This window comes from Trichechus manatus, unplaced genomic scaffold, assembly GCF_000243295.1.
Source record: "Trichechus manatus latirostris isolate Lorelei unplaced genomic scaffold, TriManLat1.0 scaffold00021, whole genome shotgun sequence".
Taxonomy (NCBI): Eukaryota; Metazoa; Chordata; class Mammalia; order Sirenia; family Trichechidae; genus Trichechus; species Trichechus manatus.
In genome coordinates, this window is record NW_004443957.1 from 1,273,394 (window position 1) to 1,294,134 (window position 20,741).

Sequence of the window (20,741 nt, forward strand, 5' to 3'; positions counted from 1 at the left end):
TTGAAAATCTAGAAGAAATAGACAAATTTCTAGAAACACATTACTTACCTAAACTAATTCAAATTGAGGTAGAAAATCTAAACAAACTCACTACAAAAAAGAATTTGAAGATGTCATCAAAAAACTCCTAACAATAAAAAGCCCTGGCCCATATGGCTACTTCACTGGGGAATTTTACCAAACATTCAGAAAAGAGTTGACACCAATGCTACTCAAACACTTCCAAAAAATAGAAAAGGTGGGAATACGCCCATGAAGCCACTCCTACCATTAATAAAGCCAGGTAAAGACATCACAAAAAAGGAAAATTACATACCAATATCCCTCATGAACACAGATGCAAAAATTCTCAACAAAATTCTAGCCAACAGAATCCAACAGCATGTCAAAAAAATCATACATCATCAGGTGGGATTCAAACCCGAAATGGAAAGATGGTTCAAAAAAACAATTAATGTAATCACATAAATAAAACAAAGGAGAAGAATCACATGATCATCTCAATAGATGCAGAAAAAGCATTTGATAAAATCCAACACCCTTCCTGATAAAAACTCTCAGCAAAATAGGAATAGAAGGGAAATTCCTCAACATAATTAAGGGCATATAAACCAAACAGCTAGCATAATTCTCAATGGAGAAACACTGAAAGCCTTCTCCTTGAGAACAAGAATGAGACAAGGATGCCCACTATCATCACTCTTATTCAATATTGTACTAGAAGTCCCAGTCTGAGCAATAAGACAAGAAAGGAAAATAAAGGGTATCCAAATTGGAAAGGAAGAACTAAAACTATCTCTATTCGCAGACAACATGATTCTTTACATAGATAATCCCAGAGATTCCACAAGAAAGCTCCTGGATCTAATAGAAGAATTCAGCAAAATGGCAGAGTACAAGATCAACACACAAAAATAAGTTGGGTTCCTCTACACTAACAAGGAGAACTCTGAAAAGGAGATAAAGAAAACAATACCATTTACAATAGCCCTGAAAAGGATAAAATGCCTGGAAATAAAGCTAATCAGGGATGTAAAAGACTTGTATAAGGAAAACTATAAAATACTACTGCAACAAACTAAAAGAGATCTACATAAATGGGAAAAACATTCTATGCTCATGGATCAGAAGAATCAACATTGTGAAAATGTCAATACTACCCAAAGTGATCTACAGATATAATGTAATCCAAATCCAAATCCCAACAACATTCTTTAATGAAATGGAAAAACTAATCACCAATTTTATATGCAAAAGAAAGAGGTCCCAAATATCTAAAGCAATATTGAAGAAGGAGAACAAAGTAGGAGGCATCACACTTCCCAATCTCAGAATTTACTCTACAGTCACAGTAATCAAAACAGTCTGGTACTGGTTCAATGACAGACACATAGACCAATGGAATAGAATTGAGAACCCAGAAGTAAATCATCCGCCTATGGACAGCTGATCTCCAACAAAGGGTCAAAGTACATTCCATGGGGGAAGAAACAGTTTCTTTAACAAATAGTGCTAGTAAAACTGGATATCCATTTGTCAAAAGATTAAACAATATCCATACCTCAAATCATACACAAAAACTAACTCAAAATGGATCAAAGATTTAAATATTAAAGCTAAAACTTTAAAGTTCCTGGAAGATAACACAGGGACAAAACTAGGGGACCTAATTTTTGGCAGAAATAGTATACCAAACACAAGTATAAATGCACAAACAACAGAAGGCAAATTAGATAACTGGGACCTCCTAAAATTAAATATTTATGCTCATCAAAAGTCTTTACCAAAGAGATAGGCCTGAATGTCCACAGGTGGCATATAGCCTAGCCTGCTGGTGCTGGCTATGCCATGAGACCTAACTGTGCACCGTTCTCCACAGCAGGCACATCTGGTGGGGAATCAAGCATCCAAACTCATGTCCATTATGACTGCATGGACGGCACTGCATCAATGCCACTGGAGGAAGCATGGACCGTGGTATACCCTACCTTGGTACTAAAGACGGAAGATTCGAATGGAGGGTCATTGACTTCCTTCTTTTTTTACTACCATATCCAAATAAACAGACCCCTATTTTGAAAGTCTAAGTACTAAAAGGCAGTTGAGGAATCCAGCTCCTGGCTAAAAACTCGTGTATGATTTTCGAAAAACCTATATGTGAATTTTTCAGCCTGATTATAGGCAATTACAAAAGGCTTTACCTGGCAGGCCTGAGGGGACAGCTGCCCTCCCCAAACAGACCTGGTGCACAGCCAGTGCGTTATAACCTCTGAAGGTCAGCAGTTTGAACCCATCAGTCGTTCCATGGGATAAAGATGTGGCAGTCAGCTTCCGTAAAGATTACAGCCTTGGAAACCCCATAGGAAGTTCTACTCTGTCCTATAGGGTCACTACGAATTGGAATTGACTTGACGGTGATGTTTTTTTTTCTTTTTTTATATATAAACACACATACATAATGTATATACATACACATATAAAATTATGGCTACTATGTTTAAAAACAAACAGTTGTCAAGGTTATTCTCCCTCTCTGTCTTTCCAGACACTCACTGTGGCCAGAAAAAGGGACTTTTTTTGTATCCGCTGGAGCTTCCCAATGATTCTGGACACGTAAGTCAAGCATTTATCCACTTTTGTAATCTAGACTGTCATCTTGTGACCACTAACTTGATAACTTCTTCCTCCTAGCAGTTAGTCAGTTTTTTCTTAGTCATTACATTCTGTGGTTGTTCACAATCATCTCATTCATGTTGATTTGTTGTGTGCAGTCAAGTTGATATGTGACTCATAGCAATCCCATATGACAGAGTAGAACTGCTCCATATGGTTTTCTAGGCTGTAATCTTTATGGGAGCAGATTGCCAGGTCTTTCTCTCTGGGGTGGCTGGTGGGTTTGAAGCACCAACCTTTTGGTTAACAGCCAAGTGCTTAACTATGGTGCCACCAGGGCTCCTATTCATGTTGATAATATCCTTAAAACCCTCATCTCATAATTCTTGTACTTTGTTAATTACAACAATCTCCATCTTTACTTCTGCCACATAACAATCCAGCAATGCCTTAGAACTCATGATGATTTAAATTTCTCTTTCTCCAAGATCACAGACTCTGAAATTTTCCTCTGCAACTCAAAATCACCTCTGACCACAACCAGCTGTTCTTTTATGTCTCCATTCATTCAGTTTCACCAAACTTGTCCCTGAATGGGTCTTTATGTGCCTCCTTCCAGTTCTCCCATTGTAGTTCCACATGCCACCCAGTCTAGCATGAACTTGACACACTCTATAGAATAATTCATTCCTTTTATCTTCTTTCATTTTTGTCCTTTCAAATGCAATGGTAAAACCTATCTAGTTTTGTTTTTCTAATCCAAATCCATTCTAAACTCATAGAATGCTGAAATCATAAAGGTTGAGTCCTATTTCTATCCATCCATACTATTAATTCTCCGCTGGTTCTTCACTGTTCCTTGGCAGTCCTATTAACTTCAGCTCTATCCAATTTAACAGCTCTCAACTCCACTCTGCTCATTCTCCCAGCCCACTTTGATCCCTCTATTCTTGATTGCCCTGGGCAATCAAGTCACTCCTCTCCTCTTCCATGTAATGTGAAAGCCAGAACTAAATTTTTCATAGGTATACATGATCATCCGAACTCTGTAGGATCTTGTACCATTAATTACTACCTGCCCTTCTTCCTGATTCTTTCCTTTTGGCTACTCACAATTTTCATAATCTAAAAAACTCTCCGGTGATTCTGCAACAGACTTACACTATCATTCAAATTCCAACATTCTCTTCACTGCTAAATATTCTAACTGTTGATATTCACTACCTCCACCTTCTCATCACATCTAGAAGCCTTTGGCACCTCAATTCATACTATTCTGTTGAAAGTCATTCTATCACTTCACTGTTATTTTCATCACAGATTAAACCACTACCTCAATTTTCACAATTAGCGATTGTAATACAATTGTTCATTAAACATTTATTACTTATTTTATACCAAAATATGTAAGGTATGTCACTGCTTTTAAAGAACACAGAGTCTGAAAGTAGACATAAGATATTTAAGAAAATAAAGATAATGCAAAACAAAAATAGCAAAAAACAAATAAATATAACACAAAACAAAAAATAAGCATCAAAGAGCTATACAAATAAAGTCTTAGGCATCATTTCCTAGTCATAATATGTCAATCATCTCACTGAAATTTCTTAATGTATGCAAAACTACAAGAAATGCATAAAAACTTTTAAAATTTATACTGAGCTTACTAAAGTATCTAAATACTTTTTTTAAATTGAGTTCTGATGTTTTGTGCTGACTGGCTGCCACAATTTATTTGAAGCCTTTGAAATGATCAATAATATCTACAAAAAGTAAGCTACAAATTTTTATAATTTTGGAGAGAAAATACAAGACCCAAAAATGATTTAACCTGTAGAAAGACAGGTGTTTATTTCTCCTAAAAAAACACCTGAACTTATGTTTGCAGAGATAACCAATTATACTGTTTTATGCTTGAAGGCATACAAGGAAACAATAAACTCATATTCAAGTATCATGTACTTCCTGTAAGTTTTGCCTTTTATTTCATAAATAATGTTTTAAGATCATTTGCAATGGGACCATTTTTAAGTAGAAGAAAGGAAAAACTAGCACGTTTTATTTCCACTGCAAAAAACTTGTCAAGTCACCCAGTATAATAGGTTCTTCTTTTTTCTTTTAAAGTGTTTTCTGCTAGCACATTTTATCACCAGGGGAAAATGGTATAGATAGTTCAGGGCATAGGCGCTGGCGTCCGAATGTCTGGGTTTGAGTTCTGGCTTTAACACTTAATAGACACGTGTCCTTGGTATGCAAGTGCCAGTGCATGCCAAGGACATAAAAAACACCCAAGACACTTTAACTATTATTATTATTACTACTTAAGTGAAATCATGATATAAAATCTAGAAATCCCATTTAATATAAAAGAACCCAAGTGAATATATTAGATACCCCCTGAGATTTTACTGCCAAACATTTAAAACTCATCATTAGCACTCTAATGACAGTTGTGGTTGGAAGATCACGAATTTTATAAAACTAAACAGTTTAGTTCACTGAATGACTACATACAACCTGACATCACAAAAAATGGAAACATTCTTTGAAAAAAAATCATCGTGTTTGGGGAAGATCATATGTGTCCAAAAGGCATGGAATGATATTCTATTAACAAAGGCATTTTCTTAAATTAATCCAAGTATTCTTTGATTCATTCAACAAATACTATTAAGCACCTACTAGGGGCCAGATGGTACACTAGGTAGAGAGAATACAAAAATGAATGAAATCATGCCTTTGCCTTCTAGGAGCTCATTACTAGTTTAGAAGGCTGATAGGAAAAATAATGCAACACAAAGAGGCATTAGTGCTGTAGAAGCACAACTAATAAAACACTATTCAAAGAGATGGAGGAGTAGTGGACTCTGTTTGGGGTATCATGAGGCAATCTATAGTGCTGGAGATTCTACGCAGGCACGGAGGTCACTTGTAAGCCTCCACAGTCCCCAAATAAAATGAACATACTTGTCAGAGACAGATGTATCAGGTTTATTGTTTAAAGGGTTCCTATGAGTCAGAATCAACTTGACAGCAGTGGGAAGTTGGGTCTATAACTATTTTACTACGATACAGATTGTTTATTAGTATTTACTAAATACCTTTTAAATAAAATAGTCTGCCATATGATTTGGAAAACTTTTTTTTTCCCCAAATCTGTCCAAATAATAGCTTGGAACCTTTTGTTTTTATAATGTCATCAGGAGTAACCAATTTTTTAAAAAAAATGGAAATTGTGACTTTTTAGCAGATTTCAGGACTTCGTAATTAGACTTCTTTTTTAAATGTAAATGGACAGGAGACTGTTAGATTGCTATTTTAAAATAACTAGTAAACACATGAATACTTTTACCAATAAATAAAAATATTTAGCCTATTAAAAGAAAAACATTCATATTGCACTGAACTTCAGAGTCTGTTTTTTATATCTTAAGGGATAGAAAACAAAAGAAAATACGAATAATATGTGGTAACAAGGAGTTAACTGGAAACATACCAGAAGAAGCTTCCAGTCTTTCCAATCTGCTGATCAACCAGTCAAGGGAGCCGGAAAACTGAGCACAGTTTTTACGATTTCCCCTAATTAGAGCCGCTGCAAAAAATAAGTAAATAAAAACCAGATTTCAGAGTTATGTGATTTTCCTTCCTACAGTTTAGAAATCAAGGCAAGCTAAGAGTATCTCTAAAATGCTGGCTCATGAACAAAATATCTCTATTTTATATCTAAAACATATACAAGTACATACACACATACATATATAAAACGAATACATTAAAACACAGATTGATATTTGTTAATGGGAATGAAAAAAACACTTCTGATTAGAAGGAATATAATTTCAATAACGTAACATTTCACACAGGGAGGTAATGATGAAGGGTAATGGAAAAACCCGTGTCCTGGGAGTTTCCTCACTCGGGTTCTAAGACTTCATTGCCTTTAATTAGCCATGAGACTCGATAATTTAATCTCCCTAGGGCTCAATTTTTTCACCAGTATAATGAAGAAGCTAAAAGCACCAAGTTTTCCTGAAAACATACCACAGAATACTGGAGCCCTGACAGGTATAACTAAATGTTATATAAGGAAAAAGGTGAGAGGGCAGATAGCCAATAAGTTTGAAAACCAATTTTTTTTCTCTCTCTTCTTCCCCCTCACAATGCATATTAGACTCTGAGAAATCCTACCTCCCCCCCAAAAAAAAGCCCTATGTTAACTTCTGCTTAACCTACTGTGTTCTACACTTTGACCAAAGAACCCATGTGATATGAAATTTCTACATGATCTTTAGGATCACTTTCAACCCAGTTTACACTCTTAATTTAAAACTTCTAAATTCTCAAAAATATTTAATTTTTCAAAGCAAGTTTGGTAAAATTTTTTTTTAATAAATTTTACTGTTACACGTATAAGATTGCCCAGAAACAATATAATTGTTTACAAAGGGTTGGTGATGTTTCCAAATAATATGATATTTAAATATAAAAAGATATTGCCATAAGAAATAGCACTTCTTAAAATCTGGTAGTGGTAGGGAATAGTTTAAAGAACCAAAGTTTGAGGATATTGCTTGTTTACTTCCTGTTAAGAGCAGAGGAAGGAGACCCCATGGTTATACGGTGCAATTACACTCCTGTGATGGCTAATTTTATCTGTCAACTTGTCTAGGCTTTGGTTCCCAGTTGTTTGGCTAAACGCTAGTCTAGCTGCTATCATGGAGTAGATTCATGTGATTAGGTCAGTTGGTCTTAAAAAGAATTTAAGAAGGTAGTGTCATAGAAACTTCTTGAAGAGGTTAAACAGTTATCCTTGCAGTTGAGGGATCTTGTAAAATGGGGTCTGATGACCCAAGCGCAGGAAATTGTCAGGGTGAGAGGAGTGCTTAATAATTGCTTGGGTGTGTTGTCCTACACCTTGGCTGTTTTGGGTCAAGGACACAGGAGTATTTCCCATGGATCATGATGGGAGAGAGCTGCTGTTGGGGTCATTTTCAGTCCATTCAATTGCACCATCTTGAGCTTTAGGAAGGGAAGCCTTCAGAAAAAAGAGGCTACACATGGGTTAAGGAAGGAGCTGCAAACAGGCACCGAGAAAACAGTTGCAGCTGCCCTGTAACAGAAAGTGAGGGCAGAGGGGCTCAGCTGAGAACCTTCAAAATGCCCACAAGAGAAAGAGGCAGCATGAAGTCACTGCAGGGTCCCAATATGTGTCAGCTTTAACGTTCTTGCCAGAGCCAGAGGGCATGAAGCCACGTAACCAAGTAAGAATTAACCTCCATATAAGTAAGTAAGAATTGACCCATCTCCTTATATATCCTTCCTCCCACCCTGACCAGAAGGCAAACAGAAGGTTTCCTGTGTAGACAAACAACTTGTTCATAATCACAGGGATCGCAAATAGTGTTGACAAGATTTGAACCTAGACTGTTTGACTGCAGAGTTTGTGCTTAGGTACTCTGCTATTATGACTCACCAGGCAACTTCTTGCTGCTTGAATAGCTTATCTAGAAGTGATAAGAAGGGTGGTTCCTGACAGTGTACTGCTGCCATTGTCATTTCTAGAGACGAGATTATTACCAAGTTAGAAAAATAATATGTCTTGTTTATAAAATGCCTTCCCATGAGTTCCTGGAGAACAAGATAGGAAATATCCATATACGTGAACACTGGAGCAATATCTGATATTGAGTGTGTTTGAAGTCCATGCCTTTCTATTCCATCTCTTGCCTGCTTTTTCTCAGTGTCCGTTGGCATTTAGGAATATTTGCCTCCCTAAGACACTTGGAAATTGGTCTAGTGCAAAAATCCCTAATTGCTGTATCTTTGTAAGTCTTTAAGGATTCAGAAATGGGTAACTTCTGCCATACTAAGAAGGGCAGCAATTTATCCTCCTTGTTTCATACTTTGCATCGTAATAAAATGAGTATTCATAGACAGAGTTTGCCAAAGAGCCATTTCTCAAACACCTTTAGAAAATCACAGTGGCTTACAACCTCCTGCAGATGAATTGCGTGGATGTCAGAAAAGATGCATGAAAGCACGCCACAGCAATGCTTCTTTAGTGATGAAAATTGGTGTCTATAAGATTCTTAAGTCTTGCAGATGGCATGCTCATAAATCTACTTTTGTCATTCTTTACATAAAACACATATTAAATATATTCATGTCAAATGCTACAACGGTTATATATTATCATTCCTACACTATCCCTTTTCTAATCATGCTAAATAGACATGCTGCGAAGAAAAAAAAAAGGCTTATTTTACACAACCACAACAGAGAATCTACTGCCTACCTATTTAACAGAATGAGAATGGCTCTTAACAAATTTGGAGTTAATGATTTTGAAACAAAATTTTTGACAGCTGAGTAAAGAAGGACAGTGAGATGTTAGTATCTTATTGAACCCCCATAATTGCTGCAGATCTGAGACTTTTCCAGCCAAACTAAAGTTTTACATGGCTACCTATCTTATGATTGCACTGATTTCAATGAAAACTACTGGCAGCAGATGATTTCTAATTCTATTGCATGTCAATATTCAACATAAGGTTTTATCCATTTTTTTCGACCACAAGATCAATAACCGTTCGTTCTAATGAACACAAAATCAAGAGATGTCAAAGGAACATTTAAAAACAAAATCTCATAATTCTACCTGCCTGAAACAACCACCATTATAATTACCACATATATATTCGAGAAGGATTCTTTTTATTTGCACTGATATATAAATATTCTATTTTCTCAGTCAACGGGAATTAATATATTAGCTCTTTCTCTTTCACCACCACTTGTCTAGCACTGGACATATATTTTAAGTACTTTTTTTCAATTATAATGGTAATACATGTTAGTAAACCCAAAACCAAACCCACTGAGTGCATTCCGACTCATAGCGACCCTATAGGACAAAGTAGAACTTCCCCATAGGATTTCTAAGGAGTGGCTGGTGGATTTGAACTGCTGACCTTTTGGTTAGCAGCTGAGCTCTTAACCACTGTGCCACCAGGGCCCTCATAAATGTTAATAAGTTAAGAATAAATGCATAACAGAGAAAATGAAAAGTGCACGATCCATCTCCCAAGAAGTAGCCACCTAACAGTTTCCTGTGTATGTTTTCAGAAAACACCAATGTATATACAAGAACCTCTCTAAATTTTTTTTTAATTTTATGCAATTAGAATCTTACTAAACATATGTTAAACATCTTGCTCTTTTTTCACTTAACACCATTCCATTGATTGCCATACTAACAAGAAGAGCTATCTGTCATGTTTGTTTCATACAATTTTCTAAATTATAGATCTACCTCAATTTTAATAACACTGTATTACACTGTCTAGGTGTACTATGTTCACTTATTGAGCTTAGTGATATTCTGAGTTTTAAAACCCATAACTATGAATGTCGGGGGAAAAAAAAACTTTAAAACATAGCATTTGTAAATCTAAAATTATTCCAAAATGAAAAATTTATTAAAAGATACAATAAAAAATATAGTTGATATAATAATATTGTTATTAGTCATGACAAGATGTGATGCATAAAAATATTACACTTCCTTTCCTACTCTTTGCATAAGCAAAACTGTATGGCAGCATTTTATTCCAAGGAAATGTTTCTGGCTAATTATCTGACTATACTGGAATTTACAATTAGGGATTTTTGCACATCCAGACCAATTTCCAAGTGTCTTCAAGAGACAAATCTACTTAAATGCCAAAGGTCACTGGGAGAAAGCAGGCAAGAGATGATGTCACTTACTCTGTGCCTGGCATTTTTCTAAGCGCCTTATATTAATTCATGTAATTGGCACAATAACTCTAAAGAGTAGGTGCTATTATTTCTCCCACTTTCAAACGAAGAAACTGAGCACAGATTTGGTAATCTGCCCAAAGTGACGGAAGAATTCTGAGACTCTCACTGGCAAGGAGAAGGGTCATTTTCTCAGAGGCTATTGGTTATGGATGAAAGGTTAAGCTTTTGTTTTTCAAGAAAAGAACATATTGGAAGAGAAGTAACAGGTCCACTGGTTTTTAATAAAATAATTGGATGGCCAAATATGTCCTGCCACTGGAAATCTAACCTCAATATGAATCTCTACAATGTACTTATTAAATAATTCAAGCATTAAATATCCACTGGATGCCTACTACATTTAAGCATGATGCTAGGTAGTAGATAAAAGCCCTCTGATTAGAATTCAGTCCATAAAACCTCTTGGATAAGTAAACTACGTGAGTTAACATCTGTAATGAGCATTGCAGTTCCCCCTCTGTGTGGTAGCCACGCAGTCCAAGGACCTGACTCTAGTTTAAGAAGGGGATGTCCCTGAGCAGTCAAAGCCAGTGTTGGTAAAATTCCCATCCCTCTTGCCAGATTGACTGGTTCTGGAAAAGCCACACAGTTTGGGCTAATGAGATGTAAGGATTGGTATGTCAAGAGGTTTTAGAAAATAGCAACCTCTTTACTTCCAAAAATCAGTCAATGAAAAACCCTAGGGATCACAAAATCCAATCCACAATCGATCATGGAAATGGCGTAGAACCAGGCAGTGTTTTGTTCTATTGTGCATGGGGGCACCTTGAGTTGTGTCCTGCTCAACAGCAGCCAACAACAACAACTCTTAGGAGATGATTTCCAGGAGCATCACTCTTTCACTTCCTGCATGCCAGACAGGAGGTATGTAGCACCAGGAATTGACAGCAGCCAGCTGCGGTCATAAAGAGAAGCCAGCATTGGAGGAAGCTGGCCCAGTGGGAGAGGAGCAAAGATGTAAAGAAACTTCTGCTTGATGGTATAACCTAGCCATTAAGTCAAACTCACCAGCAGACTGCTAGTTGTGCAAGCTAATAAATCACCTCTATTGTTTAAGCCAAGGAGCCCTGGTGGTGCAATGGTTAAGCACTCTGCTGCTAACTGAAAGGTCAGCAGTTTGAACCTATCCAAGGGATCTGCAGGAGAAAAGACATGGCGATCCGCTCCTATAAAGATCACAGCCCAGGAAACCCTATTTGTACTCTGTCATATAGGGTTGCTATGACTCGCAACCGACTCGACAGCACACAACAACAATTGTTGAAACCAGACTAGTTTAAGCATTCTGTTATTTCCAGTTGAACACATCCTAATAGATATATCATTCAACCTACAACAACTGCTTCTTCCCTTTCTATTTGAGTAGGTAAAACATTTCAAAATCATATCTCTAACTGTATTCCAATCGAAAATCAAACAAAAATAACTAATTATGATGAAGAGTTATACCACAGTCATCAGGTTTTTCAGTATTTTGTAGAACATATTATTGCTCCTTCAATCAATTCTGCAGTGATCAAATGTAATGCCCAAATAACTTTGTGGAGCTAAATGGAGTATAGGCACGAGGGATAAGTTGCTCAGAAGGGTAAAACTGAAGTGTTGACTTTATTGGACTTGACTTTTTCTATGATTATAGAAAAGTCATTCTAATTCTCTCTGTACATTTTTATCACTCATGGATACATGAGCATATGGACATGTTAAAGGGACCAACTAACAGAGACTATGGAAAGAGTAACTGTGAAAATACAAGTAAGATGCCTATTACCTAGATTTCCCTCTGCGGCGCAATGAATTACTTAATATGGCCCTTCTAGCCATGGTCTTTGAGACTCACACACAGTAACTGAGTGGGACTATGGAAATAAGGTATATGGAACCTGTGATGGTTATGGATATGTGTTAACTTGGCTAGGCCATGATTCCCAGTATTGTGCGGTTGTCCTCCATTTTATGTGTTGTGGATCCTGACCTCTACTTGTTGGTGAGGCAGGATTGGTATAAGGTGTGTCTTGGGTCACAACCTTGCAGGAGGGGTGACTCAAGCCCCACCCTTACTAAAGTTACAGCCCTTCCTGGGGTGTGGCCTGCATCTAAGATATACGTGTGTGTCCTGGCAAGGCTCACTCTCTCTGCATCTGGATCCCACGTCCGGTTTGTGATCAATTGACCTCCCCAGAGGACTGCTGTCTGACCTGCTGATTCTGGGATTTGCTGGCCTCCAGAGCCCCTTGAGCTGGCAGCCTATCTTGTGACCTGATTGGCCAGCTTCCACAGACTTGTGAGCCAGCAGCCTGTCGTCTGAACTGCTGGTTTGGGTTCATCAGCTCCTGCAGCCACGTGGGCTGGGAGAAGCCTACGCCTGACCCACAAATTGGGGACTTGACAGCCTCCACAGCTGTGTGAGCCATTTCCTTTATACGGTTCATGAGTTCAATGAGACACTGCAGCAAATTAGGGAACCCAAAGACGGGAGGAAGACTACGAGAAGCAGTAGTTGATGTTAGAGATGATGGAGTGGTACAACAGCTTGGAAACATTGGACATTTGGGACACCTTTAACCTCTGCCTCAAAGGAATCAGCTTTGTGCTGATCCTTATAATAGAAATTATTCATTTAACCTAAAACAAAAATATTCTTTCTGCACACACCCTTTCTACCCTCAAACACACACTGATGATGCACTTCCTTACCTAAGCATCTAGTTTGTCACAGGAGTTAATCTGTTGTCACAGCAAGTGAAGAATTTAACAAACTGTGCTGTTGAAAATACTACTATACTACAGTCTGTATTCGGGGGGCATTGGTGGTTCAGCGGTAGAATTCTTGCCTTCCCCATGAGAGACTGGGTGTGGTTCCTGGCCAAGGCACCTGATGCACAGCTACCACTCGTCTGTCAGCGGCGGGTTGTATGTTGCGATGATGCTGAACAGGTTTCAGTGGAGCTTCCAGGCTAAGATGGACTAGGAAGAAAGGCCTGGAGATCTACTTCAGAAAATCAGCCAATGAAAACTCTATGGATCACAACGGACTATCTGCAACTGATCATGGGGATGGTGCAGGACTGGGTAGCATTTCATTCCGTTGTGCATCGGGTTGCCATAATTCAGCAGCCAACTCAAGGACAGCTAACAACAACTATATTCAGAAACACAGTGCTTATTTATTATGCATTTTGCAAAAAATACAGTCTTAAGAATTTTGGTGTCATAAAATCCTTATCCTGATGATTGCTGTGGGTGGAATAATGAATCCAGATTACTATAAATAGCATCAATGTCTGTGATCATTAAGGTTGTGTGTCAACTTGGCTGGGCCATGATTCTCGGTGGTTTGTCAGTTATGATGCAGTTTGGCAGTCATATGATGATGTGATCACTCCCATGATGAGATTTGATATAATGTGATCATCTCCATGATGGGCTCTGCTGTGAGTAGAGTTTGTAAGGGATTATTTGTAAGGGAGTTTCCTTGGGCGTGTGGCCTGCATGAAATATAAGTGAACTTTCTGGCCAGGCTCGGGGGATTTGCTTGCTCTGGATCCTGAAGCTGGCACCTGTTCGTCTGACCTCCAGTTCTTGCGACTTGAGCTAGCAGCTTATCCGCCAACTTGCCTGGCTATCTTGGGATTCATTGACCTTCACAGCCTATGAGCAAGAGCCCTGCTGTCTGACCTGCTGATCTTGGGTTCACCAGCCCCTGTGGCTACATGAATTAGAAGAGGTCTCTAGCCTGAACCATGGATTTGGGATGTTCCAACCTCTACAACCGAGTGAGTCATTTCTTTTACATAAATCTCTCAATATAGATATTTATTTGCTTTACTGGTTTTGCTTCTCTAGAGAACCCAGCCTAAGATAATGTCCCCAATCCTGTTCAAAGAAATGCCAGCCAAATCCTACTTTTGGCATAATGTATTTCATCTGATAATACCAAACTGCATGCACTGTGTTTAATGGCCTATCAAATAGCCCAGTATAATGGAAACACATTAAAAATTCTAGTAGGTACCAGAGTTTTATTTGCTAAATAGTATGATAACTTTATAAATTTTGATGAGGTTCAATGATAGAGAATTCTCAAATATTTTGACTACTCTTCATTTTTTCACATAAAAATACACTGATACATCTTTTCTATATTTAGGTATACTTTCCTATTTTACAACGACTCGATTGCTTAATCAGTAAACATCCATTGAGTATCTACTTTGTGCTAGACATTAAGTGACAGAGATACACAAGTCAGAAATGTGCAATTCTTGCTCTTGAGATCACAACCACATATACAACCAAATAAGTAATGTGATTACTGCTATAACCCCACTGCCGCTGAGTCAATTCCAACTCACAGTGGCCCTATATACAGGTATATACTAGGTGCCAAGAAAGTGCAGAGAAGGAAGCCTTTAATTCTGCTTGAAAGTTGGTAGAAATGTCAAGAATAATTTCAAAAAATGTTGGCAGGTGAACTGGTCTTGAAGGATGTATAGGAACTTATCAAGCAGGAAAAGCTGTGGGTGAAGAAAATGTCACAGAGGTGTGACTGTATATGGGATATTCAGAAGACTGAGGTATGGCAATAGGAAAGGCTACAGGAAAAGGGAGTGGGAAAAGAAGAGGCTGAAAGGGTTAGCTGGTTCTCATATAACAGGCTAAGCAATTTGACTTTACCTTCTAGAACAATGAGAAATTTTCTAAAAGGGAAGTGATATGTAGTTGCAGTGGGTAAGATGAATGTGGGATTTTGCAGGTGAGGGCTGGAGTTCACAAAGACAATTCTCCACGGGTCTCTGTGTTTTTGAACGTTTTGCAATGAGGCACTGGAAGCCTTTGTTCCATACGATATTTCCAAGGATGTTTGGAGCAAACCACCTTGGAAAAAGAGACAGTGTCTCCCTCCAGAACAAAGGGCAGGCCTGTTTACTGTCCAGGGTAATACATTCGGGCTCCCTATGCTCAGGGTTCTCTCCTGGAACATCTCACTGTATGCCAGCTGTCATCTGGCCCCCTTGGCATTGTTCTCTGAGAACTGGGGTTCCAGTAAGAACAATGCTGATGCTCTGCCTGCTGTTATTGCTGTGAGTAATAAACTGTCCCTCATTAATTGCAGGCTAACTTCAATACATTAGATCAAAAATAGTGAGAACCAACATCTGCATAGAGCCAATATAAAAATGCACACTTCCTACCTGTATTTGCAAAGTTTAGTACTATGCAGTACAACCATAGCAAGCTTTGCTTGGAATATGTCAAAAACACCTAGATGTTGCCAAATACAGACAGCATAAAGACTAGAGAAGGAGATTGGAGGAAACCCCTGGAAAGATGGAATGGTGAGGAAGAAAAGGGGCTCTTGTAGAACTAACTCCAGAACCAAAAAGGAAATACTTAACACGTACCCAATAGAGGCTTTAAGCAGCAAAAACTGACCTTAGATGACTCTCCTCCCTTAACCAAAGGAAAATCTACTGTTCTGGCTACTTCTTACTGGGAGATGGATTTAAATATTAAACATCATTGGATTTAGTCCATCTAAAGTAAAAACTGAAAGCCTCAAATCGGAAGCCTATTATAAAATTGCTGTAGACATAACTCAGTTGCCTTGAAAACTCAATCATTTATGTCTTACCAAGCAATTTGTACAGAGAATTTAGGATCGATTTCCAAGATTCTCCTGCTTCCCTCCCAGCAACATCGGCGAAGTGGGCCGCACTACTGTAGACATGCAGCCGATCTATGCACTCGAGTACGAGGTTGATCATTCCCTGGAAGGTAAAAGAAAACTCAGCATCAGAAACTGTAATTCTGCTTATAGGAAAAAAAATGCTAATTTGATTTAAAAAATGAAGTCTTGCTTTAAGTAAGTCTGTTAATCATAAAGAAAATTCATAGCTTATTCAAAGGACAGGAAGAAACACACTTGCTTGTCAAATAAAATATTCTTCAAATAATTCATGTAGATTTTAAATCCTGGATGCCATTCTCAGTTAATCAGAGGCAGAAGGATAATACAAAAATGCATACTTTATGCTTATATTTGCAAGGTGTAGTACTCTATGAAATGAATCAGCCATAATGGTATTCTATCTTAGCATGAGAAAAGATTCTTATTCTTAGGCTAGGCAGTATCAGCAGTAGTAAATTGAAGGTACTGTAAATTAAATACAGCAAAATTCAAGAGAAGACACCTTTAAAGAAATTTAAAATGCATTCTTTATAGAACTCTGAAAGATGAGGTCTAAATTTAAACTTACACTTTTATTATTATTGCTAGAACAAGATTGTCAAGTGAGGCAGAGCACATGAGAGAGCTATAAAAAGTTGACTAATCAACTTGTTTCACACAAAGAATTTAAAAAGCACCATGAACCTAATGACATTTCTAGCTTCACATCCAGATTGTCTTACATGAGGAAAAAAAACCACCCCAAATCAGTATTGTACATCTTCACAGCCAAATGTTTGATGTTACATTTTCCAGTAATAAATAAATGCAGTAAATAGTCCAAGAAATCAACATACATGAAAAGAAAAGCCCACAATAAACTACTCCACTTTGTTATTGTTGGCTTATGCTGACATTTCCCTTGTTTCATGCCAGTGTGGTCTCCAGGTAGGTAATTTCTTTGCATACACAGTGAAAATACCTTCAAAAATTAATGTCAGAGTCAAAGGTTTCTGATGAGAAATTAGAAAACAACTTTAAAGCTAGAGGAGTCCCTGGGTGGCACAAACAGTTAACATGCTCAGGTTCTCACCTAATGGTTGGAAGTTCGAGTCCACCCAGAGGCACTTTAGAAGAAAGGCCTGGTAATCCACTTCTGAAAAGTAGCCACTCAAAACCCTATGAAGCACAGCTCTACTCTGATGCACATGGCGTCACCGTAACTAGAAATCAACTCAACAGCAACTGATTTTTGTTTTAAATCTAGAAGAACATAAATTTAGGGAATGTGGGAACTCAGCAATGTCCTCTAACTTTTTTTGTTAGCTACTGTGACAAAGATTCTGAGTCAGGAATATTCATTACTCACATACAACCTGTTGCCATCAAGTCAATTCTGACTCATAGCAACCCTATCAGGCAGAGCAGAACTGCCCCATAGGGTTTCCAAAGAGTGGCTGGTGTGTTCAAATGGCCAACCTTTTGGTTAGCAGCTGTAGCTCTTAACCACTGCGTCACCAGGGCTTCACTCACATACAAGGAGCGCTGAAAAGAATGGAACACTTGCTGAGCTAGCCTGGTTTGCCATCAGCCCTGGCATCTTCCCACTGAAATTCTTGATATGGTGCTGGTTCTGACACTAGCATTAGGACATTAGATAATCACTTGGTCCTTCTGGTATTGTGTTCATAAACTAGGGAGCTCAAGCTCTTCTTGGCAGTGGAACTTTTGGTGAAATAAAATCCTGCACAGAAACAATATTTGCAAAAGGACAAAGTGGGGTTGCTCTGTCAAAGCAGGAAGGCTGTGGCTCTGCCCCCAGGGGTGGTCCCCTCCTAGGCAGCTTCCATCCCCAACACAAAGATCTCTGGTGGATGCTAACCATCTTCCAAGTAGCCCCAAAGAATCTGAGGAACAGTGTGAATACCCTGATGCTTTCTGAAACCTTTATTCACTCAGCCCTTTTAAGATTCTATATTTATGTAGCCAACATGAAGCCAACTACAGTGCTTAGGAATGACCAGTGTGAGCACTGAGCAGACAGTAACGTTAAATGTCCCTTGCCAGGGCAGTGAACAGTTTCATCTTCTAAAATTAATAATCTGTGATATAAGAAATAAAAATAATTGCAAGATTCGTCCAAAGACCATATCTCTTATACAGTAGTATACCTGCTTCTCTGTATGCCAAAATGCAAAGGTGTCAAATAGATGAGGAATTTCCCCCACGATGAAGAGAAAAACAGAAAAGAAATGGGCGCTGATAGGAACTCACCTCTTCCTGGAAGAGATTCTGGCGGTTCTTCAGAGCTCGGAGTCTGTTCTGCTTGTCCTCATGCTCTAAATGCTCATCTGGAGGGTGGAAGTAGCTAATCAGATCCTGCAGACTTAGACTTACAGACTCTATAGGCAAGTCTACGGAAGAAGCCTTCACTTTCTTGCTGAGAGCATCAAGGCCCCTAAAATAAATTGCAAACATTTCTCTACATCAGTGATACACAATTTATTTTATTGTTTTTTAGATTCTAGATGATGGCACAGCTTTAACCTTTCTCCCTATACCACTGTAAAAGGAACATACAAACAGCAATAATGAATTTATTCAGACCAGAAATTCTGTATGATGTCACGTACAAACTAAAACTAAATCTGTTGCTGTCAAGTTGATTGCGACTCGTGATGGCCAAATGTTATAGAATAGATCTATTCCCTAGGGTTTTCTTGGCTGTGATCTTTACAGAAGCAGATTGCCAGGCCTTTCTTCTGTTGTACCACTGGGTGGGTTCAAACCATCAACCTTTAGTTAGTAGTCCAGTTCAAACCATTTCCACCACCTAGGGACCCTTACTTATGTCATATATACAGAAACCGAAAAAACCAAACCCATTGCTGTTGAGTCGATTTCGACTCAGAGCAGCCCTACAGGACAGAGTAGAACTGCCCCATTGGGTTTACAAGGAGCGGCTGGTGGATTTAATCTGCCAACATTTTGGTTAGCTGCCAAATGCTTAACCAGTTGGTCACCAGGGTAAACACTAACATTAAGAGTGATTCATTATTTACTTTTATTTTTTTTGTGAGAAGGAATTGTTAACTGCTATATTGTCCTTGAAAACCCTGGTGGCATAATGGTTAAGCATTTGGTGGCTAACCAAAAGGTCGGCAGTTCAAATCCACCAGGTGCTCCTTGGAAACCCTATGGGGCAGTTCTCCTCTGCCCTATAAGGTAGCTACAGGTTGGAATTGACTCGACGGCAAAGGGTTTGGTTTTTTTGTTTTTTTTTTTTTATGTTATCCTTGACACTCACTGCCATTCTATTTAATTCCTGCCAGTTTAAAAATGCATTCTAATGGTGTTAATTTAGGAAAGTTGCTTATTAACTGGAAATAGTGTGTTGAAATGTCTTTCTATTACCTGAAAGAAATACATTTAAAATCTAGATTAAGAAAGAGCATCATGAAGCATTTGCTAGCCTTTGAAGAAAAACATTACTGAGATATAAGTATGTTCGTTTGTTGAGCTTAGTGACATTCTGAGTTTTAAAACCCATAACTATGATTGTCTGCAAAAAAAAACTTTAAAAACATAGTTTGTAAATGTAAAATCATTCCAAAATAAAAAAATTATTAAACAAACAAACAAACAACCAAAAAAAAAAAAACAAATCCATTGCCATGGAGTCCATTTCGACTCATAGCGACCCTATATGACAGAGTAGAACCGCCCCCGTAGGGTTTCCAAGGAGCAGCTGGTGGATTTGAACTACCGACCTTTCTGGTTACCAGCCGTAGCTCTTAACCACTACGCCACCAGGGTTTCCAAAAAACAAAAGACACAATAAAAAATGGAAGAAGGCCTATACTGTATACTTATATACTATAATATTCTTATTAGTCATGACAAGATTTAATGCATAAAAATATTACACTTCCTTTCCTGGTCTCTGCATAAGTAAAACTATATGGCAGCATTTAATTCCAAGGAAATATTTCTGGCTAATTATCTGACTATACTGGAATTTACATTTTAAAAAAAAATAATAAAAGCTTTATTAATAAAAATTAGTTTAGCTTTGAAATTTATGATACTCGAAAACATTACTTAAAATGTATCACCAAATATTGTCAAATGATTTTACAATATTTAACTTTAGACTTATCAATCAGTAGAAATGGTAAAACTAAATAACTATTCTAAAGTTTTTGCCTAAAATTTCTTATCAATTATATCAACAGAATTTCTCCACTAGTTTCATCACCTCTACAAGTTTTTTTACACCCAAAAAGCAACAGAAATGACTTTTCAGAATAAAATTATTTCTCCCCTTTTAAAATAAAAAATCATATTCAATGAAATACTTCTTTTCTAAACATTCTATCGCATCAACTCTAGTTAAATCATAAATAAATTTATAACAAAGTCAAATTCAAAACTCATAATACTAAAGTGAATGGAACTTAAAAATAATTCAAGTATAATATCTACATTTTCAAAACTAAAGAAAAATAAGTGACCATTCAATTACTTTCAAGAGGATTTTTGTAGTGACAGTTTCATCTTATCAGAAAAATGCTATCCAAAATTCTAAAACTATTAATTATGCTAAGTTTTAGAGTTTCCAAAGATGTTTATC

At 37.6% G+C, this 20,741-nt stretch overlaps 1 protein-coding gene across 1 annotated transcript in view; it reads right to left on the reverse strand.

Moving 5' to 3' along the window:
• RYR2 (ryanodine receptor 2) overlaps positions 1 to 20,741 on the reverse strand; it is a 529,910-nt gene that overhangs the window by 336,367 nt on the left and 172,802 nt on the right. Inside the window, exons 15-17 of the mRNA XM_023728152.1 lie at positions 18,383 to 18,566; positions 16,073 to 16,208; positions 6,113 to 6,208 (exon numbers count right to left, since the gene is read on the reverse strand). Of these exons, the coding sequence (XP_023583920.1) occupies positions 6,113 to 6,208; positions 16,073 to 16,208; positions 18,383 to 18,566 (416 nt within the window). The remainder of the gene's footprint in view (positions 1 to 6,112; positions 6,209 to 16,072; positions 16,209 to 18,382; positions 18,567 to 20,741) is intronic.